The 26,693-nt window shown below is 44.0% G+C and overlaps 1 protein-coding gene across 1 annotated transcript in view; it reads right to left on the bottom strand.

The window, feature by feature from the left end:
- Positions 1-2,727: 2,727 nt before the first annotated feature.
- ctc1 (CTS telomere maintenance complex component 1) overlaps positions 2,728-26,693 on the bottom strand; it is a gene marked incomplete at its 5' end in the record, with an annotated part of 91,747 nt that continues 67,781 nt past the window's right edge. Inside the window, 5 exons of the mRNA XM_083631843.1 lie at positions 2,728-2,945; positions 4,109-4,232; positions 7,513-7,669; positions 9,388-9,449; positions 14,892-15,048. Coding sequence (XP_083487969.1) covers positions 2,854-2,945; positions 4,109-4,232; positions 7,513-7,669; positions 9,388-9,449; positions 14,892-15,048 — 592 coding nt within the window. The 3' untranslated portion in view covers positions 2,728-2,853. The remainder of the gene's footprint in view (positions 2,946-4,108; positions 4,233-7,512; positions 7,670-9,387; positions 9,450-14,891; positions 15,049-26,693) is intronic.

Here is a 26,693-nt window from a genome sequence, read left to right on the forward strand (position 1 = left end):
CCAATCCGCCAATCCCACGCCAAAGCCACGCAGTTTCATTTCAGCGTCCTTCCTTGTTAACAGGCGAGTCCGTTCACACCAGCCGCACGCCATGCCACGCTGACGCCAAAGCTATGCTGAACCGATAGTTTCAGGTTCTGTTCTATTTTCCTGCACGCTGATCCCGAGCTGCCAGGCATGAAGTCAATGCAATTTGGGAGGGGGGGAGGGGTCGTAGGAACAGCTCCGAGCCCGGTGCTGAGGAAAAGAGACTGCTCCTGGTGTGACCAGTTAGGCGTCAGATCAGCTTGAGTGGCCGTTCACACCATACGCCAAAGCCACGCAGTTTCATTTCGGCGTCCTTGTTACCAGGTGAGACCGTTCACACCAGCCGCACGCCACGCTGAGCCTTTGTTCACACCATAGGCAGAACTGATGCTTGAGGCAGGCTCAAGCTGAACTGACGCTTAACTGGTCACACCAGGAGCAGTCTCTTTTCCCCAGCACCTTGAACCCGCCCACTACTCTCATTGAATTCTTGCCTGTCAGCTTCAAGCTTCACGCATGACGCCTGGAAAATAGGACTGAATCCTGAACGAGCGTGGCTTCAGTGTGGCGTGCAGCTGGTGTGAACAGTCTCACATGTTAACAAGGACGCCGAAATGAAACTGCGTGGCTTCAGCATGATTTTGGCATGGCTTTGGCGTGAACAGCCACTAAAGCCGTGCTGAAGGGATCGTTCAGGATTCAGTCCTATTTTCCAGGCGTGACGCGTGAAGCTGCCAGGCATGAATTCAATGGGAGTTGTGGGCAGGAGCAAGGCGGTGGGGAAAAGAGACTGCTCCTGGTGTGAACGGTTAAGCGTCAGTTCAGTTTGAGCCTGCCTCATGCATCTGCATGGCTTTGGCATAAAGTGTGAACAAAGACTAATAATGAAACAGAGCGAGTCTGCCCTCTAGTGGTGAGAGCAGAGCGATGACCCCACAGCTCAAACTACAGTACCACCATAGTTAAAATGCGGTTAGAGATATATTGTGTGATTGATATGAAAATATTGTTAGTTCCCCTTTATCTTAAACATCAAAACGTAAACTTTCCTGTTAGATTAAAAGAAGGCATCAGAGCCTGCAGGCTAAATAAATTATTTACTGTTGAATGGAATATGGCCATTTAGTGAAAAGTTAAATGCGTTAGGCTATGTAAAAATGGCATCTAATGTTAATTGAAAAAATCTTATATTAACTTACAGTATATTAGACACAATTTTTACATAGCCCAAATAATTTTCCTTTTCACCAAATGGTTATACAGTATTCCATCAGGTTCTGCTTGTGGTTTCTCTCTGACGTTTCCATACTTTCTCATGTACTGTATGTGTGAATGCCACCCTGTGGCTCTTTGCTGGTTCTTCCCAGAGCCAGAGACATATGAGTTGCGTCATCTCCATTCACTCCAATGGACCAGTTTTTTACCTCGCAATAGTTCCCTGAAGTAAGGTTCTGGATTAAGTAGTGCTGTAGAGTTGCAGCAGAATGGAACGTTTGTGATGTACTTTGAAAGGGTAAGAAATTGAAAGAATCAAAATGAATAGTACACACACACACACACACACATACTGTATATATATATATATATATTTATATATATACCTATACCGGCATATACTTTTCAGGCTCCACCTGCACCTGGTCCCATCTTGAACTAAGTCCCCCCCCCCCCCCCCCCCCCCGTTCACACAGTACGCCAAAGCAACGCTCAAACGAAGCTCTACCTACGCTGAACCCACAAGTTTCATTTAGGCGTCCTTGTTAACAGGCGAAGCCGTTCACACCACCCACGCGCGTGCACGTCACGCTGAAGCCACGCTCAAGCGATCACTCAGGATTTACGCCGATTTTCCAAGCATGACGCATGAAGCCGCACCGCCGCAGGCATGAAGTCAATGGGAGTTGTGGGCGGGTTCAAGGCGCGAGAGTAGGCGCTGAGAGGAAAAGACAAGGCTTCTTGTGTGAACGGTTAGGCGTACGTTCAGCTTGTACCTGCTTCAAGCTTCAGTTCTGCTTACGTTCGGCGTCCTGTGTGAACAAGGGCTGACATCTCTTTCTAAAAAAAATAATAATAATAATAATCCTTCACAATCCACTTTCTACAGGTGCTACTCTATTCCTTCAAAAGTTGTAGCGGTCTTAGATTGTGTTGCAAAGTTGATTTCTCTACTGTTGTTGACAAAATGTGATATTGTAAATCGCTTTGGATAAAAGCGTCTGCCAAATGATGCAATGTAACATTATGTAATGTATAGTAGGCCTTGCCCGCCCTGCGGTATAATAGCCTTATATAGCGTCAGACTGATGACATCTTCCCTGATGACATCATCACAGAACTATAATAGCCTCACCCAAGGATGACATCATCACTGACAACACTGACTGATTACATCATCCATGATGACATCACAGAACTTATCCTCACCCAAGGATGGCATCACTGATGACACAACTTCGCATCACTGATGACATTGATGACATCACTTCCAGTTGAGTGACATCACTTCCGGGACAAAAGTCGCAGAGATTGCCCACTTGCTCCCTTTTATTAATATATATACATGTATATTCCTAAAACCACAGATGAACAATTAGTCGATTATGATCAACAGTGTTGACTAGTGGTTTTGATAGTCTGTGAAAGCCCTACCACACAGCACGGGACAACAAAGTGAAGAAAAGTGTCTTTTCAGGAGCAGCCACGCTGGAAACAGGACAGCATCTAACCGCCGCCACCGCTGTGTTTTCGTCTTCAATCTGTCTCCAGGTCAGTTGTCTGTGTCTCAGTCTGTCTCAGGTGTAAACAGGTCAGTTGTCTGTCTGTGTCTCAGTCTGTCTCCAGGTGTAAACAGGTCAGTTGTAGTGGACGAATCATTTTGGTCATGAAGTCTCTCTCTCCCCGATTGAACCTCCGAACATCTGCAACAAACAAACAGTAATTTGGCTTGAGCACCAAAGGCCTTGTGAATTTCTATCGCTGTACCATAGAAAGTGTTCTGACAGTCACAGTGTGGTACGGCAACCTGACCGCCCAGGACTGCAGACTGCTGCAGAGGACTGTGAAGACAGCAGCTAAAATCATCGGCACAGAACTACCAAACCTCCATAACATCTTCACCACTCGCTGTAAAAAGAAAGCCGAAAACATTATCAAAGACACCAGCCACCCCGCTCATACCCTGTTCTCACTCCTCCCTTCCAAAAAACGCTACCGGAGCATCAAATCACACACCACCCGTCTCAGTAACAGCTTTTTCCCTCAGGCAGTCAGGCTGCTGAACAATTGACTCACACACACTGCAACGCACTGTCACTTTGTTGTGCACCATCATTGTATTGTACTGTATTGTGGTTTGTGTTATGTCTACACGCACTGTGTACAGACATGTCTGTATCATGTGTAGCCTACATAGTTATGTAGGTCTACACCCTTTTTCTGTCGGTCTTTGTGACCATGTCCTTGTGTATGTAAGGCTGAGGGTGCTCAGAGCATAAAGAATTTCATTGTATTTATACACTGTATTATACATAAATAAACTACTTGAACTTGAACTTGTAACATGTTACTGGTGTTGGAATATGCAATATGGGACAGGACAGGGATGCGATGAATACCAAGTTCAGGCCTGTAGGGACTTTTGCAGAGACAAAATGGTGCCTGCGGCCAACCTAACAACGAGCAGAAAACTGCGGTCATCATCCCTTTCTCAAACTCCCACGGGACCACCCCTGCTCTCGTGTGTGATTATCTCAAACTCCCATGAGAACACCCCCAACACAGTGACTCCAACACTGTAGTCACTGCGGTTACTGGAGTCACTGCTGTCACTGTTGTCACTGCTCTTACTGGAGTCACTGCTGTCACTGCTCTTACTGGAGTCACTGCTGTCACTACTGTTACTGGAGTCACTGCTGCTATTGGAGTCACTGCTGTAATTGTTGTTATTGGAGTCACTGCTGTCACTGCGGTTACTGGAGTCACTGCTGTTACTACACTCACCACAAACATCATGCTGTCAGCTCATCAGGTCACACAACGTGGAGCAGACATGTGTGTGTGTGTGTGTGTGTACCGTACTCACCCTCTGCCTGCTTTGTGTGCGTGTGTCTCCGACAGGTGAGAGAGAGTGGGCGACACACAGCGTCACTGCTGCACACACCCACCAGATACTGCAGGAGAGGGTCCTCAGAGCCAGAATCACACACCTAACAAACACATGCACACGCGCGCGTGCACACACACACACACACACACACAGGATCCAGTTCAGTAAGTTTGAGAAGTCGTTTGAGGAGAATGAACTTCTGAACACTGTCCAAGCAAATTTTGATCTGCTCCAATTCGCCTACAGGCCAGCAGGAGTGTTGACGATGCTTTGAAATAATATGATCCACACACAAGTGTTTTGTGCCGCTACTCTATTGATTTCTCTTCCGCTTTTAACACGTTCACTGCCAATGGCGAGTTGACTCGTCAAAAAAAATCCAACGGTTGACTGCCAATGACGAGTTGAGACGTTTTTTGACGGTGCTACGTGGATCAATGCCCCCCACGTCTCCTATAAAAATATTGGAGCCACCGAACGTGTACAACCCATTCCACCGACCCACTAAGTGGCGACAGTGCTCTCCATTCTAGAGGAAGGCAAGCAAAAAGCAGTGTGAGGAAGCCATTCTCATGAAAATGGATTGGCGAAAACGCTTTCGCGCTTGGGAGCTGGCGGTGGGGTTTTGCAAATTTGCATAATAGATTACGGGTGGAACACACTTTGAAACACGCAGCATAAATAAGACCAGAATCGCAAAAGCTTCATCAAAGCTCTCAGAACCCCAAGAAACGAGCGAGCCCATCCAGACTTGCCCAGCGGCCGCCAGCAGACAGGCACAGCAGTAGCAAAGCAGTGAGCCTGGTGACGCGAGGTTACAGCAGCAACAGAAACTAGCTTGTGACACGCCCGCTGCAGCCAAGAAGAACACACACGGAGGGAGGAGTTTGAAAGAGAGGGGTGTTTCCTGCTGTTATGGAGGAAATTACTGTTCAAAACTATTGTTTAGATGTCTGACGTCTTACTGATGCCAAAAATGAATGGTTAAAGTGACTGTTCTATCGAATTTCACAAAAAGCCGTTTATCTCTGAATAAATTTTCAGACGCTGAAACCATGCTGTATTCAACTGCTAATGCTTACATAACTACTAACTCTACAAACTAACTCTTTTAGACAGAGAAAGCACACATTCTATTAGTTCTTTTGAGATATTGTGTGTTCACAAAATCCTAACAGAAACGAATCCTCGGCTCTTGAAAGATGAGCCAGAATCCTCAAAAAAAAACTCTGGCAGAAGCTAACTACAGTATTGAAAAACGGCTGGCAGTGAATGTGTTAATTGCATCCAGCCTCATATTTTAGCAGGTATTTTTAAAGAGTATTTACAACATCGATCCTGGTTTGATTTTGGCGGAAGAACTTTGACAGGTCACAGCATGTGAAAGTCAACTGCGTTTTCTCTGCTGTTCTGTTCTCTTTTCCTCTACTGGACCAAGTAAGTAAAACTAATTTTATAAACACGACATGTCTATAGAGAGCCAAAGTGAACGTCCCTACCTGCTTTTCTCCCTGTACCAACGTGTGAAAAATATGAATGGTGGTGAACGGAGAGATGCGTTACTTTTGAAGTAATTTGAATTGTGCCACGTGTAAAATTTTGTCAAATTAAAAGATAACTATGCATGTCAAGAAAGTTCGTGGAGTTTGCATGTTCTCCCCGTGCCTCCCGGGGGTTTCCTTCATATAGGAACCCCCTTCACCAAAACATGCAATATCCTGGTTGCTAATGTGGTTCCTCCTCTGGTCGTTAAGGGCGCCTGTTCAGAGGGAGGGGAACTGGTTGGAATAGCGTGAACCTCCCACGTGCTATGTCCTACCGGTGAAGCCTTCCCTGTCAGGTGAAAAGAAGTGGCTGGCTAACTGCCCATGTCTCGGAGGAAGCATGGAGCCAGTTTCGGCTCTCCCCAGATCGGCAGAGGGTGGAGTAGCAACCAGGATAAATTAATTAATTAGCACTAATGGGGGATAAAAATGGGATAAAAAATCGGGGGGGGGGGGAGTTCGCAGTTTGTCCTGAAACTGAAACGTAAGGTTTAGTTTTGTGAATCAACTACATCTTGTGTTGCACATTATACGTCACACCATCAACAACAATGGATTGGCGGGAGAGACGTCACTTACGCGACTGGTTGTGCGTAGTCTTTCTGATTTATAACTTATAGTGCCACAGTTTTACCACAAACTGCGACTTTCTCGACTTGCAGAGTTATCTTTTACATTGACAAACCTGACGTGTGTACTCCCATGGCACAATTCAAACAGGATCAAAAAGGTAGCATATCGCTCCGTTCACCACCATTCTAATTTTTTCCATGCTGGTACAGGGAGAAAAGCAGGAAGTGACGTTCACTTTGACTCTATGGTCCAATTCCAATCCGCCCCCTAAAGACTCAAGCCCTGAACCCTCAGTCCCTCTAATGGCCGCCATCTGAAAATGGTTGAGTCATCAAGTGTGGAAGGGATCCACATTGGATAAATAGGAGGATTGGGACAGCAGGGCCCTTTGCACTTGACAAGATGATGTTGACTTTGGCAGGTTTGGGGCTCACTATACCTATATTGTTTATTGTCAAGACGCTTTGAGGGATAGACTCCCTGATGAGTCTGTTCTCATCCAGGCTCTGGTCATTTAAAAATAAATATAGCCTACTGCAAAATCTGCAATCTGCAACATGTGTAATTATAATTAAAATAAGCATAATAATGACATGTCACACAACATTATACACACAATGTCAATACTGTACAATACAGATTCGGTAAAACTATTTCTCATTCATCAAAAAAGTTGTGGATTGCAATTGTAATAGAAATTATCGATGATTATTCTAGGATTGTGTAAAATAACTACTTGCATTCCTCTGATATAATATTTTTGTCTAATCTGAAATCCCTATTAATGTAGGCTAATGTTTCATTGTCAATTAAGGCATTCCAGTGCACTCGCAAACACCGCGTTCGTTTCGCGCGTATGTGCTTTTATTTTTTGGACAGATATTTGCAGCCTTCCCCGTTTTATAAGTCACAATGCTATGCATTGTGGGCAATTCCCTTTCCGTAAGTGGCCATAGCTGCTCCCTTACGGTAAGGGGGCAGAAAGGGCTCACTCTGAGCCCTCATTCACTTTGCGATTTCAGCGTGGGACATCCCTAAGCCCTCGCTCCCTTCACGTGAACGTGCCTCTAAGCGCTTGAGTCAGTAAGGGGGCGAATTGGAATTGGGCCTATGTAAAATAAAATGGTAGATGAAATCCTTTGGTACGCATGCTGAAGCAGGAAGTAACGTTCACTTTGGATCTCTATGTGTGAAAAGAGGAAGGTCTACAGAGGACGTGATGTCACAGACAGAGGAAGGGGTATCACACTGCGTGCTGCTCACCAGGCTCCGCCCCCGGGTGTAGACGTGGAGATGACCTCTGACCCTCAGCGCCCTTTGTAGCCCCTCCCACTGAGAGTCAGCCAATCGCAGCAGAGGACGCACCAGCGGACAGGAGATCCACACATGGGCTTCACCTGTCCCATCTTCCAGCACCAGCCTGCACACACACACACACACACACACACACACACACACACACACACACACACACACACGCATGCACATACACATACAAACACATTTACAAGGGTAGTATCAAGGCGAGAGCTGCAACAATTAATCGATTAGTTGTAAACTATTACATCAATCACCAACTATTTTGATAATTGGTGAATCGTTTGAGTAATTTCTTAGCTGTGGCCAGCATGGCCAGCAGCTCTATAAGTCACTCTGTTGGTTTTATATTATATTCTATTGTATTATTCAACCTTTTTAAGTCTGCAGACCCATGTGGTTTTACAAACTATCGCTCAATATGGGGGCAGTGTTGGCCTAAAGGTTAGAGAAGCGAGCTTGTGACCGGAAGGTCGTCAGTTCAATCCCCGGGACCGGCAGGATAAATCTGGGTGGGGAAAGTGAAAAGGCAGCGATTGCCCCTCCCTCATTACCACCACTGAGGTGCCCTTGAGCAAGACCCTTGACCCAAACCGCTCCAGTGAAGCTGCTCAGTGGCCAGCAGATCAGACTGTGGTTGTACTGGTCAGCTTCCAGGTATGAATGTGTGTGTGAATGTGAACAGGATATCTGTTCTACAGATGTTACTAATTTTATTTGGCCACCTTACTGCCAAGGTACTGCCACAGCGGTAAAAGCGTCAGGCTTTTGTTACTTAAATGTTTTCTTTGTTCTTTACAGAACAAACCCCTCACTGCTGCCACGCTAGTGCTGCAGTACTGCCGCAGCAACGCGGCCAGATGAAAAGAATAACATCTGTACCATGTTTTTAAAATATGTTGGAGAAACTTGGATATAAAATAATTCTGAATCATCTAATAACCATAATATTCTGTATGCAATATGGATTCCGCAAGAATCACTCGACAGATTCAGCACTACTAAATCTGGTTGATCAAATCTATTGTGCCTTATATAATAATGAATATGCTCTGGGCATCTTCTTTTTCTTTTATATTTTTTGCATGTTTTTTTGAGCAGGTGGTTCAACCCCAGGGGAGCACGGGGAGAACATGCAAACTCCACACAGAAAGGCCCTTTTGACGACCCCACCTGTGGAGTAGGCAGTGAGGACATGGGGATAGGGAACGTTATTAAATTATACTTATAACAGAGAGCAATATGTCTGTCAATAACTGGTCTTCAGGAAGATCTAGAATAACGCGTGGGGTTTCCAAAGGATCAATACTTGGGTCTTTGTTGTTTTTAATTTACATTAATGACCTTGTTGCTGCATCTTCTAATGTATTGTGTTTACTTTTTGCTGATGATACCAATTTAATCCTTTTGCTCACTAACTTTGATTCTCTATTATATCAGAAGCAAACGTTAGTCTGTGTGTGTGAAACAAGACATTTGAGGATGTCATCTTGGGCTATGGAGCACTGCCTTGTCTGCCCTCTACTACCCAACCCTTGCAGTTCAAAAGACCTTGCAGAGTTCAATATAAATGCAAAGAACTGTGTAAAGAAATGGGAAATTGTCATATAACCATCATGCTTCGAAGAAACGAAAAGAAGAATATCTTTAAGCTTTGGGAAACACTGATCAACATTTTTTCACAATTTTCTGACATTTTATAGACAAAACAAATAATTGATTAATCGAGAAAATAATCCACAGATTAATCAACAATGACAACAATGGTTAGTTGCAGGCCTACTGGAGGCTGAATGTAGGAGGAGATGATGAGAGTCTCACTTGGCTTTGGCCTGGAAGACAGAAGAGGTCGAGTTACACTGAGGAGAACTGGAGCAACCAGACTGGAGAGAGATAGATGACAAGAGACAGGAGGATGACAATGATACTCATAACAATAACAATGATATTAACAATCTTCTGTCTATATGATCATTTTCCCACCAATAAACATGTGACAACACCGGTGTTACCGGTGACACCATTAAAAGTAATGGTAAAAAACAAAAAACAAAAACCATTCATCTGGGCCCTGTACCACGAAGCTCGATTAGTGGTTTAGCGAGGTAACTTCAGGTTTAACCCTGGTTTGGCCATGCTACAAAGCTAGTTAACTTCTTACCGACATATATTTCCATAGCAACTTATGCTTCACACTTAACCTGGTCCACAGCAGGTTAAGTTGCAAGGATAAGATTAGACCTTAAATACACCGCCCACGAACCAATCGAATCAGAAGTTTGGAAAAATGGCCAACCCCTTTCTGGACGAGTTTCCCATCGAGGAAGGAGCACGAATTGTAAGGGGGGCTCTGAGGAGAGAAAGAGTGTTTCGCTACCGGCAGGATCCATTTGATCATTCAGAGGATTATCTGTATTGCTTCTCCAGTGACGGATTAAGATATTTGTGCGATTTGTTGCAGCCCTATCTTGCTAACGTGACCCTCCGTAGGCATGCCCTGTCTGTGCCACAGATGGTTTCCCCAACGCTTTTTCGCGTCGGGGGCTTTCATGTATAGTGTCGGGGATAAGATCAAAACCCATGAAAGATCCACCTGCTTACCAATCAGCTCTCTGGAAACAGCGAGTCACCATTCACATGGTCCCCATATGAAAAATATATTGCATTCAAATGAAAAAGAAAAAAGAAAAAAAAAAAAAAAAAGGCTCCTGTTGAAATAATCAAGGACTAAAGCCTTGCACTTGTTGCAGGCTACATTTTAATTAAGCCCTACTTACCACTTTGGAATATGTTTTTATATATTCATTTTTGTGCTCTCAAGTAGCCTAGATACGTTGTTTGACCCCGGTGATCGATTGCAGCTGAATAGTGAGTGGAGAAATATCACTAAACCGGCATAAAAAGGTTACATAAACGTCTCCAATGCGCACGGTGCCGTGTACGCAACAGAGCTGAGACTGACGTTGGGTTGGAATTGAAATGGTCATACATGCTAGAATAGCCTACTACATCTAAGCAATTTAATATGGGATCACCTGCACACAGGCGATCCCATATTAAGATGATTCATATCTAGGCTACTCCTGCATTTTGCAGCTGCAACTGTGTTGCTTTTGGCCTGTATGATGTGATTGAACTTCATATTTCCAGCATCATTATATGAAATATGGAGACATGCGACTCTGCTGACAATAGCCTATATATGTGACCACAAAATAGGCTATTTTTTATAAATGAAATCTATGCCCGCACGTACCGTGTCGATTCAGTTCAGAAGCATTTTTTAATTTTATTATCATTTTTTTTTTTATTGATTAGCCTATAGGAATTATTCAATCAGTGCGACTAAACACATCATGAGATCATTATTATTCATTGAGCCTAAATGGTCTATACATAGGGATTTTGGACTGAGATAGATTACACATTGCTTCCACAAAAGACATGCCGGTTTTGAGTTTATTGAGAGGGTGAATTGAGCTGCTGTAGATAGCCTACGTGGAGGTAGAAACCGCTCTTCAAAGAAATTACTGGTGTGGATAAAAGTGGTCACTTCAGACAGTCATTCGGGAACAGTAATAATATCCAACTAGGGATGTCGACGGTTAACCGTTAACCGGTTAACCGCCGACAACGTCATTGGTCGGTTAAGCATGTCGGTCAAACGGTTAATTTGCATATTAAATTGGCATACAAGGTGTTGCCAATATGGTGTTTTTTTCCCTCCTTCGCGGTAAGCAACAATGTTAACTAGCCTAAGTGGTTACTGTAGCAGCATTATATAGGAATTAAAAGCTCCTGCCACTGCCAGAACAACATTCATTTAGAGAAAGGCTTTTCCAAATGGAAAAGCAGTGTGCACTGTCCGCCTCTCCCCCCGCGTGCGAGATGTGCTCTGTGATAAACTCAGCTCCACACATGCGCCACACCCCCGCCCCCCCTCTGCTTTGACCAGACGGGAGAAGACGCCCTGCCCTGTGCAGACTACAGCGAGCCAGTCAGTCATGCTCCTTCTGTGTTCCAGCCACTGTCATGAGACCATGAGGTTACTTTCAATGACGCGTTTCAAAACAAGCTGCGTCTTCCACATCGATTCACTGAGGAATCCACACTTTTACCGTAAATTGAGTTCTCTCCGGGTCTGTCTGTCTCTCAGGTGTAATAATCCCACAACGATTACAGCAAGAGTGAGAATGCTCTTCTAAACACATCGGCTATTAATATATAATTATTTCTCTGCATCTCATATTAGATCGGTAAAAAGTTTGGACAGCCTGCCTCATTTGTTCATCCTCCCGAGTCCCGCAATGCTGACAGCTGTCAGCGTGTGGACTTGCTGCACTCGTCGTCATGTCGTGCAGCCGGACACACAGAGAGCATAATAGCCACCTACAGCCCTCGTCGCAGATAAAGAGAGAGAGGGAGAAGCGTGGAGAGAGAAGCAAACTATTTTTTTGCAGATCTCAAAAGCAGGTAAACCACTGTTGAATTAGTGAGAATGTCAGAAGGAGAGAGCAATAAGCGCTTCGTCAGTGCGCCCTGCAGCGTGAAGGCTTGGGGCGGTGTCGTGATGTGCTATTCAAAGTGGAAATTCGTTCAATTAGCGACACGTTTCGTTCTGAGCTTTTAAAATTAGTTTCTGCTGGTTTTATTAGACTATTTACGACACATGCAGTAAGATAATTCATTTAAGAATTGTGAGCGTGAGTATGGGTTTTTTCCCTCCGTATTTCCCCTTCTGCAAATGCGTGCAGCTCCTATCATAGCCTATCCGAGGAATGTTTTTGTTTAGATGGCTGGAGGATTTAACTTGTCTTCTCGTTTTGTTAATGTGTTTTTTTCTGCTTGTAGATGTAAAAATAAATGCTTTCTACTGAAAAAAAATCAAGCATTTGGTAGGCCTAAGGTTTAATGGGGCACAGACAGTAAAATAGCGCATTTTAATCTTCTCGGTTAACCGACAGTTGTCGGCTAATGAGTGTCGGTTGTCGGTCAAGAAAAATTATGATTTTCGACATCCCTATATCCAACACGGATTTTTATTTGCGGTTTCATCCAATGAGGAAATAGGCGTGTTTGGCGCTGTAGGAGTTGGAGCAGTCCATATTGCATTGTGATTGGCAGTTGTTAAAAACCACGCCTCTTTTGTGGGCACGAGCTCCAGTGCACGGGCATTTTCATGTGCACGAGCTCTCGGCTTGATTAGAAAAACCTGGTTCGAGTTAACGAGTGGCAATCGACGTTCGTAGTACAAGTTAACTACAATCGAGCTTATCTGGTTTAGACAAACCAGATCAAGGGACAGATCCTGGATCTTCTTATACAACATTCGTGGTATAGGGCTCTGGAGCAACCGGAAGTGTAGGGGGCATTAGTGAGTAAACAGTGAGTCGTATTTCCGGGTTCCTCCACATTAATGATTTTCGGTTTTTCAAAGACAGAAAAGTGGATTATATGCAACAATTTGGAAGCGGCAACTATATGTATTTAAAAGAAGAGGATGTTGGCCATCGGATAGCGTCTTCACGTCACGTTTTTGGCTCAGGTAAGGGTTGCTTTTTATACCTAGACGTGAGAGGGGCACGATTGTTTGATTGGAAATGCGTTGATGGTCGCCGGGCGCTAATGCTCAGTATGAGCGAGAAGCGCCTGCCTAGCGGTGTAAGGACGAGCGGGCGGAGTTTTTCTTTCATTTCTTCCTCAATAAAAACGAACAGTGTTACCAGTGGGCATGTTATGTACGGTAATCGGTGTATGCCCCACTACCGTGTAACACCGACTACTGCGGCAAGCCTACTTTCAATATTAATCAACTTTGACTAAACAAGCGACCAGCAAGCTGCTCAGCTCTGCCTGACTGCAGCGGGTCTGTTTGACACCGCATTATCACTGGGGGTGGGGCTTCAGGGCTCTAACTGACATGCTCAGTTAAACTGGTGCCCACCCGCTATGCCGACCACCCGCAATGCCGACCTTAGGTTTAGGCGTGGGGGGTGGGAGAGGTTAGGTTTACGGTTAGGGTCTGGGGGAGGTTAGGTTTAGGCGTGGGGGGTGGGAGAGGTTAGGTTTAGGGTTAGGGTCTGGGGGAGGTTAGGTTTAGGCGTGGGGGGTGGGAGAGGTTAGATTTAGGGTTAGGGTCTGGGGGAGGTTAGGTTTAGCCGTGGGAGGTGGGAGAGCTTAGCTCCAGCCGGTCCACCGACACGCTGCACGCCGCCTCGCTCAGCTGGTTCTGCTTGTGAGAGAAGAACAAGCACACAGGAGAAAACAGCACAGACGGAGACAGTAAAACTAGCCAATAGCGGCGCATATACTCGTTTGATTGGCAGCAGAATCAACAACTGGAAGGTTGTAAACTTCTATGGTTTTAAGCTCAGTAGCGGCGACGTGACTGAGTTTTTCCCCGTGAACCAGACAGTATATTTCACTGTTTTTGACGTGCATATGCCTATTGTGTGTTTTTATTGCGCGACAGCTGAGTATCGCTAACCTGTTTACAGGGGGTTTTCTCCTCTGGAGCAGAGAAGAGCTGCTGGCCGGTGTGGAGAAATAAGGCTTGCTTCTTGCTGTGAATGGGCCAACTGCTACTCGCACGCACTGCACATCCGCAGCGCACGTCCTGTCTGAACCATCTGAGCGTTGCTACCATTCATACATCCATGGTTGCTACGTACAGGCAGAGTGCTGTTGAACGACAACATGATGTGCGTGCAGCTAAAGTGTCGGGTAATGGTGCAGCAGTGCAGGAATATGGTTCCACACAGGAAGAAAACAAGTGACAGTGATTGTAAAAATTCACGCACGGTGCACACGGGATTACACCTGCCAGCGCCACTGACAATTTTCAATAGCCAGAACGGTCCGCTTGGGCCAACCATAGACTTTTGTTTTCTACAGTATTTACACGTACAGTATGAACACTCAGGTCAGATTTGACGGTCGGACCGTACAGTGTGAGGACATAACTTGTGAGCTTTGGGTTTTCATCGTAGAAGATTTACTCATACAGGAGATGCAATTAAACATTTCTAAAATCGTACAGTGTCTGGCCAGCTTTATACGAGAGGTTAACTGAGAGACAACCGAAGATTTGCTTAATCTGCTTCCACTGCACTTAGTCGCATTTACCTTTTATCGATACACCAACTTTTCCACCTCCTCCAAGTGTAAAAAAAATGTTCCCCTACCATTTCCACTCAAGTGTTTTATGCACAAATTGAAAATTCACATAAAAACAGGTGGATGGGAACCTACTTAGTACTTTATAAAGCAAGGAATCTCTGTATATGTGTGTGTGTGTGTACCTGTGTGTAGATCTGTGTGTGTACCTGTGTGTAGGTGGCTCCGCACAGGGAGCAGCTCCACTGCAGCTGCAGGAAGAGGAAGCAGACCAGGTGACCTGTGACCCGACCCACAGTGCACGTCTTCTCCCCAGTCAGCGCCCACACGCCCAGCTGCATCATGGGAGCAGGAGGCTGGATGACACTAAGGGAAAAATAAATAATATATAAGTACATCAAATTCAGACAGACAGACAGAAAACTGGGCAAAAAGTAAGTTTGAATTATTCAAATGTCTATCTTTGGGTGTGCATTATTTCCATAAGATGGTATGTAGTGTATTTATTTATTCTCCCCCCCCCCCATTTTTATCCCCCATTAGTGCTAATTTTAATTTATTTATCCTGGTTGCTGCTCCACCCTCTGCCGATCTGGGGAGAGCCGAAACTGGCTCCATGCTTCCTCCGAGACATGGGTAGCCAGCTGCTTCTTTTCACCTGACAGGGGAAGCTTCACCAGTAGGACATAGCACGTGGGAGGATCACGCTATTCCGAGTTGCCCTCCCTCCGAACAGGCGCCCCTAATGACCAGAGGAGGCACCACATCAGCAACCAGGACATTGCATGTTTTGGTGTGGGGTTCCTATATGAAGGAAACCCCCAGGGGGCACGGGGAGAACATGCAAACTCCACACAGAAAGGCCCTTTTGACGACCCCACCCGGGCAGTGGGCACTCAAGGACATGCGGACGGGCACACACTCCTTCAGCGCTCACAGCGTCCCAGGTGGGAATCGAATCCCAGGACCTTCTAGCTGTGAGGCGACAGCGCTTACCACTGTGCCACTGTACCCCCTGTATATTTATTTATTCCAACAGAAACATGTCTACATACCTCCACATTACAAAATAAACAAATGAAATAATGTTCTATAACCAGGGTTTTATTTGTCCCGGATCGTGCGGGGATAAGATCCGGGACCTCCCAGATTGGGACCGGCACCTGTTCGATTAGATCAGTACCTCCTTGTCACTATCAAAATCTGTGAATTCATGTAATGTATGTTTTTTTGTTTGTTTGTTTGTTTTTTCAGATTTCCCCCATTTTCTCCCCATTTACACTTGGCCAATTTATCCCCATGCTGCCCGATTGGCTGCCCCGGTCGCTGCTCCACCCTCTGCCAATCTGGGGAGAGCTGAGACTAGCACCATGCTTCCTCATACACATGCGCAGTTGTCAGGTGAAAAGAAGCAGCTGGCAGGGGGAGCTTCACCGGTAGGATGTGGCACGCAGGCTAGCGATCTGCAAACTGTGGAATAGAATTTCTGGAGACTGGAACGGAGGCATGCCTCATGTTAAAGCCTTTGGCTTAGTCTTCGCGCCCAGCCAAGCGCATAGGGTGCGCGGCGATTTTGACGTCATCGCACGGGGCGTGTTGGGGGGCGAGGCCTGAGCGCGGCGTGGCGCATCCATGGAGATTTTTCTATCAGCACATCGGGTTTTGGCACATTGTCAACATGGACGCTTTTGAGGGAAGACTCCAGGGGAAAATGGCGGCGATTGAGTGCCAGACAGTCTGAATGAAATAGAATGTAACGTTCCCAATTCTATGTATTAAATTCTAAAAAACGACCCTCAACATTTGGGAAGGCTAAGCCACACAACTAGTTTGTTACGCTACGTTCACACAGACACAGGGAACCTACGCCTTGCCTTGCCTCAACCCACGCCTACACCTGCAGACCTTGAGCTGGGCGTGAACCGATCACACCGCACGCCTTTGCATGCTGAACCTGGAGCCGAGTCACAAGCGCCTCTCCTCTCTCCCGGCTGTATTTTTTCACGTGTGGTCCCGAATTATCATGTGTAGGTAAAATAAATCTGATATATTTAATGTTCTATTATGCTGGATATGTATAACCAGGTCTGACTATAGTCTGACTTTTTAGAGAGGTAATCTTGCAAGAATATGTGCTGGCACAACAACATTGTCCATCTTGCTTCTTCGGTCGCTATTCTCTCTCCTGAAGATTTGTTTACCGACGAGGAGAAAGCCCCACGTGATAGCCACCCGTCAATCTCTCTCTCTCTGCTCAACACTGTTGTAGTAACTCCATTTTATTTTGAAATTCAGTTGACTTTGCCATTTCCCACGGATATTGTCGCGTTTTTCTTTCATGGCTTGACAGAAGAAGCCTGCCTGCACGCGCCTAGTCGGCTTGAAAATAGAACTCATGCCTAAACGATCAAATCGGCAAGGCACAGGCAAGGCGTAGGCCACACCGGCCACCCAAGCCTTGCCTACGCCTTGCCTTTACCCATGCTTTTAAATAGGCGTCCGTTTTAGTCAACGAGGCTGTGTACACCGAGCGCCTGAGCGTGAACCCTGCGGGTACCCACGCCTCGCCGATTTTATCGTTTAGGTGTGAGTTATATTTTCAAGCCGACTAGGCGCGTGCAGGCAGGCTTCTTCTGTCAAGCCATGAAAGAAAAACGCGACAATATCCGTGGGAAATGGCAAAGTCAACTGAATTTCAAAATAAAATGGAGTTACTACAACAGTGTTGAGCAGAGAGAGAGAGAGAGAGATTGACGGGTGGCTATCACGTGGGGCTTTCTCCTCGTCGGCAAAAACAAATCTTCAGGAGAGAGAATAGTGACCGAAGAAGCAAGATGGACAATGTTGTTGTGCCAGCACATTTTCTTGCAAGATTAGCTCTCTAAAAAGTCCGACTATAGTCAGACCTGGTTATAGCCTACATATCCAGCATCAATAGAACATTAAATATATCAGATTTATTTTACCTACACATGATAATTCGGGACCACACGTGAAAAAATACAGCCGGGAGAGAGGAGAGGCGCTTGTGACTCGGCTCCAGGTTCAGCGTGCAAAGGCGTGCGGTGTGATCGGTTCACGCCCAGCTCAAGGTCTGCAGGCGTAGGCGTGGGTTGAGGCAAGGCAAGGCGTAGGTTCCCTGTGTCTGTGTGAACGTAGCGTTATAATCGAACGTCATGCTTCGAAGGCGACTTTACGACGATGAGGACGGTGAGGACTCAATCACAGCAGATCTCCGCTGATAGACTACCACAGGCACAGGCACCTTGCTTCCTCCTTCAACGCTCCTCCACAAGATTTCGGAGCGAGCTGCGCCCTGACTATGTTCTGTTTTGGCCCGCGCAGAGTGCGCGCGTCCTCCGTGGAGCCCCGCCTCCAGCGCGTGCACGAAGAGTATGCCAGACGCTTAAGCCTTTGGCATAGTCTTCGCGCCCAGCCAAGCGTATAGGGCGCGCGGCGATTTTGACGTCATCGCACGGGGGGCGAGGCGTGTACGTGGAGATTTTTCTAGCAGCGCGTCGGGTTTTGGCACATTGTCAACATGGACGCTTTTGAGGGAAGACTGTCAGAACAAGTCCGCCTCTACCCGCATCTCTATGACACAACACGGAGAGACCACAAGGACCAGCAGAAGTCCACCAATTCCTGGCGAGAAATCGCCAGCACACTCGGAGCTGAGGAAGCAGTGTGCAGGAAGAAATGGAAGAATTGCAGGGATCGCTTTGTTAAAGCAAAGAAAGCGCAACAGAAAAAAAGTGGGGATCCTGGTGGGCTGAAACCTGTGCCACTCATCCTAGTGGAACTGGAATGGCTTTCCAGTTTTGTCAAACATCGCATGACGGACAGCAACTTCGATTTGGAGGTAAGCTACTTTTTCCCCCACATTGAATCAACTTCATGCCAAATTATTATCGCAGTGATCAAGAAAAACTTTCCACTAAACAAATATAGGCACGAAGAAAAGCTTCTTCTATTGTTGTGATCACTAGCTGCATTGCCTACTGCACAAAGACAAATTCCTAATTTTTAATATTACCATGATGGGCAAGCTACTTGGAAAATCTAGCGAGATGCGCACTGACTATGTTCTGTTTTGGCCCGCGCAGAGTGCGGCGCCCTCCGTGGAGCCCCGCCTCCAGCGCGTGCGCAAAGAGTATGCCAGACGCTTTACTTGGGCTCATTCAGCGCGAGCGCGAGCCATGTAAAAACTGGATCGGCAGCACATGGCACATGAATTACATCAGTATCGGCACCCGATACCGATATTGGATCAGATCGGCCCCATCCCTACATATCTGTTTGACAGAATCACATGAATGTCAATGTCAATATTGAATTTAAGGAGAGATAATACTGCCCTTTGCAATTACAAAAATAGATTTTTAAATGCAGTGGACTGTGCGTTAGGTGCCGTGCACACAGGACGTGCGCTTCCAATGCGCACAAAACACAGCGCACGGAGCGTTTTCTGTGTTTTGTTTTGTTTTTCCCTGCCGTCATGCGCAGTACAGTTCAGTCTGAGCCTGTTTGTCTTGTATGTTTATCGTTCTATAAAAGATTGAAAATAGAATATATATATATTTAAAAAAAAAATGCCAAACATGCATCATCTGTTAACTCATTTAAATCCAAGCTTAACATTTCTGATGAGTCACACATAGTCCACATAAATCACACTTACACCTCACATCGCCATTTTAATTTGGATTGCTCTTAGGTTTTCTTCCTTGTTCTTTTTTTACTGCTGTTTTGTTTGCTCTCTCTTGTTTCTGTTATATTACATACTTTGTACGGATTCTTGTTTTTGTTTTGTTTTCTGAGGTAGAGACCAAGCATAAGCCCACTTAGGGTTTCATGTCTCTACCTGCACATTGTTTTGTTGTTTTAATTTTGTCTGTTTCTGTTTTTAAAAATGTGCAGCTGGTTTCTTATGGACCCCTTGCGTGGGATCTCATGCACAATAACTCTTACAAGCACATAAGCACCTTATGTGGCTGGTATCACTGCGCTGTAATGTTGAATGTTGATGACACTTTTCCTGTGTCTGCTATGGTCAGGGGGGAACCTCCATCATATCAGAGGATTTGATGCAGCTATGGTCAGGGGGGAACCTCCATCATATGTATATATCATCATATGTATGTATATGTAACTATGGTCAGGGGGGAACCTCCATCAGATGTGTATATATCATCATATGTATGTATATGTACCTATGGTCAGGGGGGAACCTCCATCATATGTATACAGTGTTGGGGGTAACTCATTACAAAAGTAACATATTACATGTAATATATTACTTTTAGCAGTAACTCAGTAATATAACTTATTACTTATAGGATTTCAGTAATATTATACCAGTTACTTTGTCAAGTAACTCAAGTTACAAATTGAGTATTTTTTTTTAAATCAAAGCACATATTTAAAAAAGATACAATCATTTCCTAATCAAACTGTGTGTTTTTATGCAAATAACCACTATAGATGTCAATGACGAAAGAAAAGAATAACATTTAGAATTTTGGATTGTTCACACTGACTTCAAGGCGGTTGAAATTATTTTTCGGGATGGTTCCGGGGCAGCGATGTCATTCTGTTGCTGCTGTTGTTTTGGTAAAAGTAATGCAAAAGTAGTGTAATAAGTAACGAGTTACTCTACACATACAGTAATATTGTAAAGTAACTTATTACTTTCAAATGAAAGTAACTAGTAATATGTAGTATATTACATTTTGAAAGTAACTTGCCCAACACTGTATGTATATATCATCATATGTATGTATATGTAACTATGGTCAGGGGGGAACCTCCATCATATGTATATATCATCATATGTATGTATATGTACCTATGGTCAGGGGGGAACCTCCATCATATGTATACAGTGTTGGGGGTAACTCATTACAAAAGTAACATATTACATGTAATATATTACTTTTAGCAGTAACTCAGTAATATAACTTATTACTTATAGGATTTCAGTAATATTATACCAGTTACTTTGTCAAGTAACTCAAGTTACAAATTGAGTACCGTAAATTCCGGACTATAAGCCGCGGCTTTTTTCCCGTTTTTTGGCCTTTTTTGCCCCCTGCGGCTTATATAACGGTGCGGCTTATCTATGGATTTTTCCAGCAAACGGCCACTCGGGAACCTCCAAAATCTATGGATGTTGGTATGAGGCAGAACGAGAGCAAGACAGACATTATGAGAGCGAGACCCTGATTGGATGATGTTGCAAAAAATGTGCCTCGCGACCTGATTGGAGCACTGTGCCACTACTCTCTCTCAGCCACTACGGTAAAACACCCTCCCTCCTCCCTCGCTCCGGGGGGAAAAAGGCAGCGATTGAGCCTGAAAGACAGTCTGAATGAAATTGAATGTAACATTCCCAAGTCTATGTATTACATTCTAAAAAACTAACAGCAACATTTTGGAAGGCTAAGCCACACAACTAGCTCGTTGTAATCTAACATCATGCTTCAAAAGATGGAGAACTGGCTGTGTTACGACGATGGTGGCGATTGAGCCTGAAAGCCATGTCTGAGACAGTAGCGAGACAGGAACAACAACAGCAGCAGCAGCAAAGGATCATGCACAAACCCGAGACGAAAGGGACTGTCCGTCAGGGCGCGGACGACTGTGTCAGCAACTCCCTCCCGACTACCAGGAGAAAATTACAAACTTCGGCGAATTCACACAAAGAAAGATCAAGGAATATTCCATCGGACCGGAGCAGATCATAAATATGGATGAAGTGCCTTTGACGTTCGACCTGCCTCTCACTAGGACTGTTAACAAGAAAGGTGAATCGTCCATCACGTTGAGAACCACAGGTCACGAGAGAACGAATTTCACTTGTGTTCTTGGCTGCACAGCAGCTCCCGCCGATGGTGATTTTTAAGCATCTCACAATGTGTGATTTTGTCTGGGGATTAGTGACCTGACTTTTGTTTTGTTGAAATGTTAATAAATGGGAGCTTCCCCAAACAGCCATCTCTTTCCCGACAATCCCCTCTGTGCACGAAGCCTTACATATGGTAATTAAACATCAAAACACCCGCGGCTTATAGACCGGTGCGGCTTATATAAGAAAAAAATAGTCACCTTTGAAGGTGCGGCTTATAGACCGGTGCGCCTTATAGTCCGGAATTTACGGTATTTTTTTTTAAATCAAAGCACATATTTAAAAAAGATACAATCATTTCCTAATCAAACTGTGTGTTTTTATGCAAATAACCACTATAGATGTCAATGACGAAAGAAAAGAATAACATTTAGAATTTTGGATTGTTCACACTGACTTCAAGGCGGTTGAAATTATTTTTCGGGATGGTTCCGGGGCAGCGATGTCATTCTGTTGCTGCTGTTGTTTTGGTAAAAGTAATGCAAAAGTAGTGTAATAAGTAACGAGTTACTCTACACTAGGGGTGCACCGATCACGTTTTTTGCCACCGATCACCGATTGCCGATCACCTATGAGAAATATCTGCCCAACCGATCATCGACCGATCACCGATTACCGATTACCGATCACCGATATATATATATATACGCCCTGGGGTGTCCGTAAAAACACGAGGCAGGAGACAGATGGGAGTTCAACCGTTTAGTTGTCAGTTCTCTTCAGTACAGTACAGCAGTATAGGCTCTTTACAGCATTATGACAGGAATAGTAGGATTGTGTGTGGTCTGGAAAAAGGAGGCAATAAAATATACAAACAGGTCAGTAACCAAGCTTGCTGTTATATAGGCCAATTATAGTGATAATTAACAACTAATAATATATAAATGATAATTAGGTAAACTGTAAGTCAGTTACTCTTAAACACCAGTCTTGAACCATGACTAAAGCCAAAGAGCTCCCACTCATAGAACCGGGGTTATGCACAATAACCGTCATACATTGGGATCCGCATCGAACGAACATCAAAACGACCCGCCCATCGAGGCCGAGTTACAGTGTTATAATTAGCAGCACTATGAGTGCGATCTACATAATGGTGACAGGGTTACATGACGGGAGAAACAACAGAATCACAAGCTACACACCAGCTAAACTCCATCTGAGTAGTGGCATTAATTAGCGCAACAGACAATCAAACGGCAAATGCACGCAACAAACGTTATTGCAATGATTGCAGGTAGATCGATCTAAAACCAAAAGGGAATGCAATACAGGAATATTAACATAATAATGACTTACTGGTTGGTCATATACGCACACATGGAAGAAGGGGATTAGAACATGTTCAACTGATGTTCAAAGAAAGGAAGAAAGTCCGTCTGAACGGAGCGCACATCCACATACTCAGCCGCACACTTTCGCTTCCTTCAAAGTGCCCGCGGGAACATCAATGCTTGCGTGGAAATTGTCTGTGTGTGCGCGTGCACTACCCCGACTACCACCGTGTCAATCTGGGACTTTAATACACACGGACTTAACAGCATGCAAATGCCTCGGTAGGCGGGAGGACTGGAGGTAACTTCTCTCTGCTGAGGCTGCTCTAATCACCAGCTGATTTGTGTGATTCAAAGACGCAAGGGGTGTGTTGACAGTCTGGTGCGGTGTGTGCATGGAGGTGAGTACACTGACGAAAGCAAAGCGTGTGCTTTGCAACACAATGATATAAACGTTAGAGCACAATATGAAAGTTAAACGATAGACATTGAAGACATGAAAATGGGCTGCCTCATGTTTCTCACGTGCAGCATGATCGGCTATGCGATCGGCAACATTAAAGGAATATCGGAAACAGCAGATCACATATTTGAGGTCCAAATCGGCCGATACAGATTGCGTGTCGATCGATCGGTGCACCCCTACTCTACACATACAGTAATATTGTAAAGTAACTTATTACTTTCAAATGAAAGTAACTAGTAATATGTAGTATATTACATTTTGAAAGTAACTTGCCCAACACTGTATGTATATATCATCATATGTATGTATATGTAACTATGGTCAGGGGGGAACCTCCATCATATGTATATATCATCATATGTATGTATATGTACCTATGGTCAGGGGGGAACCTCCATCATATGTATATATCATCATATGTATGTATATGTACCTATGGTCAGGGGGGAACCTCCATCATATGTACAGTATATATCATCATATGTATGTATATGTACCTATGGTCAGGGGGGAACCTCCATCATATGTATATATCATCATATGTATGTATATGTACCTATGGTCAGGGGGGAACCTCCATCATATGTATATATCATCATATGTATGTATATGTACCTATGGTCAGGGGGGAACCTCCATCATATGTATATATCATCATATGTATGTATATGTACCTATGGTCAGGGGGGAACCTCCATCATATGTATATATCATCATATGTATGTATATGTACCTATGGTCAGGGGGGAACCTCCATCATATGTATATATCATCATATGTATGTATATGTACCTATGGTCAGGGGGGAACCTCCATCATATGTATATATCATCATATGTATATGTACCTATGGTCAGGGGGGAACCTCCATCATATGTATATATCATCATATGTACAGTATGTATATGTACCTATGGTCAGGGGGGAACCTCCATCATATGTATATATCATGTATGTATATCATCATATGTATGTATATGTAACTATGGTCAGGGGGGAACCTCCATCATATGTATATATCATCATATGTATGTATATCATCATATGTATGTATATGTACCTATGGTCAGGGGGGAACCTCCATCATATGTATATATCATCATATGTATGTATATGTACCTATGGTCAGGGGGGAACCTCCATCATATGTATATATCATCATATGTATATGTACCTATGGTCAGGGGGGAACCTCCATCATATGTATATATCATCATATGTACAGTATGTATATGTACCTATGGTCAGGGGGGAACCTCCATCATATGTATATATCATGTATGTATATCATCATATGTATGTATATGTAACTATGGTCAGGGGGGAACCTCCATCATATGTATATATCATCATATGTATGTATATCATCATATGTATGTATATGTACCTATGGTCAGGGGGGAACCTCCATCATATGTATATATCATCATATGTATGTATATGTACCTATGGTCAGGGGGGAACCTCCATCATATGTAAATATCATCATATGTATGTATATGTAACTATGGTCAGGGGGGAACCTCCATCATATGTATATATCATCATATGTATGTATATGTAACTATGGTCAGGGGGGAACCTCCATCATATGTAAATATCATCATATGTATGTATATGTAACTATGGTCAGGGGGGAACCTCCATCATATGTATATATCATCATATGTATGTATATGTAACTATGGTCAGGGGGGAACCTCCATCATATGTATATATCATCATATGTATGTATATGTACCTATGGTCAGGGGGGAACCTCCATCATATGTATATATCATCATATGTATGTATATGTACCTATGGTCAGGGGGGAACCTCCATCATATGTATATATCATCATATGTATGTATATGTACCTATGGTCAGGGGGGAACCTCCATCATATGTATATATCATCATATGTATATGTACCTATGGTCAGGGGGGAACCTCCATCATATGTATATATCATCATATGTATGTATATCATCATATGTATGTATATGTACCTATGGTCAGGGGGGAACCTCCATCATATGTATATATCATGTATGTATATCATCATATGTATGTATATGTAACTATGGTCAGGGGGGAACCTCCATCATATGTATATATCATCATATGTATGTATATCATCATATGTATGTATATGTACCTATGGTCAGGGGGGAACCTCCATCATATGTATATATCATCATATGTATGTATATGTACCTATGGTCAGGGGGGAACCTCCATCATATGTATATATCATCATATGTATATGTACCTATGGTCAGGGGGGAACCTCCATCATATGTATATATCATCATATGTACAGTATGTATATGTACCTATGGTCAGGGGGGAACCTCCATCATATGTATATATCATGTATGTATATCATCATATGTATGTATATGTAACTATGGTCAGGGGGGAACCTCCATCATATGTATATATCATCATATGTATGTATATCATCATATGTATGTATATGTACCTATGGTCAGGGGGGAACCTCCATCATATGTATATATCATCATATGTATGTATATGTACCTATGGTCAGGGGGGAACCTCCATCATATGTAAATATCATCATATGTATGTATATGTAACTATGGTCAGGGGGGAACCTCCATCATATGTATATATCATCATATGTATGCTGCCCTGCAAAGCTAAAAGGGGGTAACTCGCCAGAGTGTAGAACTGAGAAAAATGACTTTAAAGTTTTGTTGTTGTCCAGCCAAATCTATTGTAGGAGGAAAACTGGAAATGTGTTAATTATTTGTTTATTTAATGTAGTTATTTATTTACATAATTTTTTTTAGCTCAAAGTTGACCTTTGACCCTTATTTGGAAGTTACCTTACTCTGGCTTTGCATTGTCTGCAAAATAATAAGGGGCGATGCCAAGCAAAAAGACAGTAACTTCAATTTGATCCTTCACTTGGTTGCTTATCACTATATCAAACCAGTATATATGATAATAATGATAACATAGACATGAAGTCGCATGTTCATGGCACAATTACGCTTAATATAATATACGTATAAATATAATATAACTAGATTATCAGGCCGCTACACATCCTTCAAGCCTAGTTTGGTGGGACTCTTGTTGGCCCGTTGTGTGTCTGTGTGTTGGCGCCTCAGGGGTTATTGTGGTATGAGCTGGCTCCTCGGGGGTTGATATCGTATGAGCTGGCACATCTGGGGATAATTTCATATGAGCAGCACCTCGGGGGTTAATGTTGTATGAGCTGGTACCTCAGGGGTTAATGTCATATGTGCTGGCGCCTCGGGGGTTAATGTTGTATGAGATGGTAGCTCAGTGGTTAATGTCATATGAGCTGGTGCCTCGGGGGTTAATTTCATATGCGCGGCGCCTCTGG

Source organism: Poromitra crassiceps, assembly GCF_964638095.1.
Source record: "Poromitra crassiceps genome assembly, chromosome: 2".
NCBI lineage: Eukaryota > Metazoa > Chordata > Actinopteri > Beryciformes > Melamphaidae > Poromitra > Poromitra crassiceps.